The sequence below is a fragment of the Mastomys coucha genome, unplaced genomic scaffold, assembly GCF_008632895.1.
Source record: "Mastomys coucha isolate ucsf_1 unplaced genomic scaffold, UCSF_Mcou_1 pScaffold17, whole genome shotgun sequence".
Taxonomy (NCBI): Eukaryota; Metazoa; Chordata; class Mammalia; order Rodentia; family Muridae; genus Mastomys; species Mastomys coucha.
The window spans coordinates 4,630,059-4,633,800 of NW_022196899.1; the positions used below are offsets into that span (position 1 = coordinate 4,630,059).

General features: G+C 49.9%; 1 protein-coding gene across 1 annotated transcript in view; it reads right to left on the reverse strand.

Moving 5' to 3' along the window:
- Nucleotides 1-1,610, reverse strand: part of Mrps28 (mitochondrial ribosomal protein S28) — a 105,849-nt gene extending 104,239 nt beyond the window's left edge. The window contains exon 1 of the mRNA XM_031376329.1: nt 1,374-1,610. Coding sequence (XP_031232189.1) covers nt 1,374-1,568 — 195 coding nt within the window. The 5' untranslated portion in view covers nt 1,569-1,610. The remainder of the gene's footprint in view (nt 1-1,373) is intronic.
- Nucleotides 1,611-3,742: the final 2,132 nt, after the last annotated feature.

Sequence of the window (3,742 nt, forward strand, 5' to 3'; positions counted from 1 at the left end):
AAAAAAAAAAAAAAAAAAAAAAAAAACCCAAAACTAAACTAAAATGACCCTATAATCCTGAGAAATATCTACATGTGTACTGTTCAGTAATACCCCCTAGGGTTCAAAAACAGGAAATTCAGTGTTTTTCTTCTATAACCCAATTTCATGATAACTGAATCTCAGAATTTTTTAAAATCCCAGCCTTGTCTATTTGCACTACTTCATGTATCTAAATGTTTTATCCTATTTTACAAATAATGCTTTACACAAATAGAAAAAAAAACTATTTTTTTTTAAATAAAAGTTCACTTTCAGTAAAGGAAAGTGAAATACAAAGTTTAAATCGTAACCCAGTTCACAATAGCTTTAACTGTCATTTCAATTCAATTAAAATGTTTGTGATAGGCCTGGGGCCTCAGACTCCAGCTATGTGTGGCAGAGCTGAGATCTGGAGCCAGTTTTCTTCCAAATCTTGCAAGTCGTCCCACAAACCCGCTGGATACCTGGCCCAGAATGCCTCACAAGGGTATGCAGAGAACACACGTGGCCGTAAATGTCGTGGAAAAGAAAGAAAATATTAATCACACGTTCTGGCTACAGGTCAAGGGTAGGAAGCTACATCCGCCGTCCCAGTCCCTCTTTTCCCCATCCCTAAGTCACTGGCACAGCCCATGTCAACAAGGACAGAATTTATCCCCAACCCACGCTGGCCCCTCCTAGCGTCCCGGGCTTAGCCCCTCCCTAGAGTCGCCGCCTTATCCCCACCCGAACACTGGCAGGCTCCTGCCCCACCATGCTGCCCCTCCCTAGGGTCCCGTGCTTAGCCCCTCCCTAGAGTCCCCGCCTAATCCCCACCCCAACACTAGCAGGCTCCTGCCCCACCACGCTGGCCCCTCCTAGCGTCCCGGGCTTAGCTCCTCCCTAGAGTCCCCGCCTTATCCCCACCCCAACACTGGCAGTGCCTGCTCCTGTCCCACCATGCTGGCCCCAACACGCTGGCCCCTCCTAGCGTCCCAGGCTTAGCTCCTCCCTAGAGTCCCCGCCTTATCCCCACTCCAACACTGGCAGTGCCTGCTCCTGTCCCACCTGCTCCTGTCCCACCACGCTGGCCCCACCACGCTGGCCCCACCACGCTGGCCCCTCCTAGCGTCCCGTGCTTAGCCCCTCCCTAGAGTCCCCGCCTTATCCCCACCCCAACACTGGCAGGCTCCTGCCCCACCATGCTGGCCCCTCCTAGCGTCCCAGGCTTAGCTCCTCCCTAGAGTCCCCACCTTATCCCCACCCCAACACTGGCAGTGCCTGCTCCTGTCCCACCACGCTGGCCCCACCACGCTGGCCCCTCCTAGCGTCCCGGGCTTAGCCCCTCCCCACGCTCGGCCCTGCGTCCCGACCTTCCGCTGCAGCTCCGACTGTCGCTCCAGAGCGCTCGCGAAGCCGCCTGACCGCGCCCGAGGATCGGAGGCGTCGTGGACTGCGCTCTCGGAACCACTCTTCGTGCTTGCATTTCGTAGAGGCTTGGAGAAGGCAAGCGCTCTCAAGAAACGGCTCCCAGCAATCCCGGCGTGGGACCCACACAGCGCCGCCATGACGCCTGCGCGACCTCTGACCTCTTCTGCACGCTCGCCGTTCAGGGGGCGGGCCGAGGAGAGCCCCGCCTACTGCTCTAATCCCCGGCGAGCCTGCTGGTCCCGTAGTTTAATTCCTGCCCGACTGCTCTCCTCCCGTGGACGCAGTAGAGGCAGCGCATGCCTCCCAAGGGATGGGGTGTCGCTACAGCTGCTGTACCCCACGGTCATCAAAGGTCTCCTTGGTTATCCTATGGGAGTTGGAAGCCCTGAGCTCATCAGCACCTCCTGTGCCTTCGATAGTCAGCACTTTCGGAATGTGTCATGCTTGAGATTTGAAATCATTCTTTAGTGTTCGCCCTTCAGTTTTGTAAACTCCAGGAAGGAAGGAGATTGCCTTTGCAAATGGGCACAAACTCGTTCGTAAAACTGGCGGTACGTCTGTCCTTGGCCACTTCTGTTGCCAGTCACTTGCATTACAAAGCCCAACAGAAGTTTTATCCTGGCTAGCTACCATCTTGGGTTTTTTGTTTGTTTGTTTGTTTTGTTTTGTTTCGAGACAGGGTTTCTCTGTGTAGCTCTGGCTGTCCTGGAACTCATTCTGTAGACCAGGCTGGCCTCGAACTCAGAAATCCACCTGCCTCTGCCTCCCAAGTGCTAGCTACCATCTTTTCCCGTGAATTAAGCTTCAGAAATAACGCCCAGGCGTAGCACTTCCATACTCCCATACCCAAGCACTTGATATTGTTTGTTTCTCCCCAGTGTAAATCCCCAGAATTTGTCCATCTACTCAAGAATCGAACCTAACACCATAGTTGCAAAAGTGTGTTTGCGGGCTGGAGATGGCTCAGCGGGTAAGAGCACTGACTGCTCTTCCGAAGATCCTGAGTTCAAATCCCAGCAACCACATGGTGGCTCACAACCATCCTTAATGAGATCTGATGCCCTCTTCTGGAGTGTCTGAAGACAGCTACAGTGTACTCACATATAATAAATAAAAAATAGTTTAAAGAAATGTGTTTGCCTTTTAAGTGACCACTAGTCTAATTATCAATGTAATGTTAACCTCTAAATTACTAAATCTGAGGGCAGGTATCACCGTTTTCTATGTCATTTGTACATAAATATCTTTTTTTCCCCCTTAAATCAGGTTCTCGTGTAACTCATACTGGCCTTGAGCTGAGTGGGTGACCCTCCTGCTTCTCCCTCAATGGTGGGACTTTACAAGCACTGTCACCTCCAGGGCCAGGACAGAAACTCTTTTATGTCTTTGACTGTTAGCGCAAGTCTTCCTCAGTGCTGCAGGTGTGTTCCGACCTTTAGAATGGTGCATAATTTTATGCATCACTTAACACTCACCATTACTAGTCACTGTAGGGAGACTCTCACAAGTCTAGTAGGAGCCTGAAAGGTAGATTCCACTCCAAGTGAGATCTCATTCTGCACACTTAAAACTCACTTCCGCTGCCACTTAAGTGGTTTCTTGTTGTAAATATCAATCTCTATGGCTATTGCCATTTCTCCAGTTCCTTTCGAAACCAGTATAGCAAATTGTAGAGCGTGGCCAGTGACCTGTTAAGAGTCCTCAGCAGTCTCAAGTAAGGACCTTTTCTCTTGGGCAATCCAGTAGCCCCTGCTGATTTGGATTTTCTACCTGGGAAAGCAAGCTGCTCACCAGTGCCAAGTTCAAAGATCTGCTTTGCAAACTTGAATTGTATCACTTTGAGGGCGTGTCTGGCATGGCAAGGCCCTAGGTTCGGACTTCAGCATAAACCCTCCATCTGGGTGAACAGAACAAACGAGGTCCCATCTTTAAATCCAACAGACGTGTTATATTCATGTTGCCTAAGCTAATAGATAACCCTGAAAGGCAGGCAGAGCTATGGGGAGAGGGTGTTACTGTAGGCTCTTAGCTTCCTGTTGATGTATGTTTTTTTTTTTTTTTTTTTTGCATTTTATAAAACGTAAAATGTGAGTTTTTTTCTTTATTAGATATTTTCTTTATTTACATGTCATATGAGTTCTCCTTTCCCAGTTTCCCCTCCAAAACAAACAAACAAAAAACAAGAACAAACCCCTGTTGCCTCCCCCCTCCCCCTGCTTGCCACCCCACTCTCTCCCACTTACTGGCCCTGGCATTCCCCTACACTGGGGCACAGAACCTTCACAGGGCCAAGGGCCTTTCGTCCCATTGA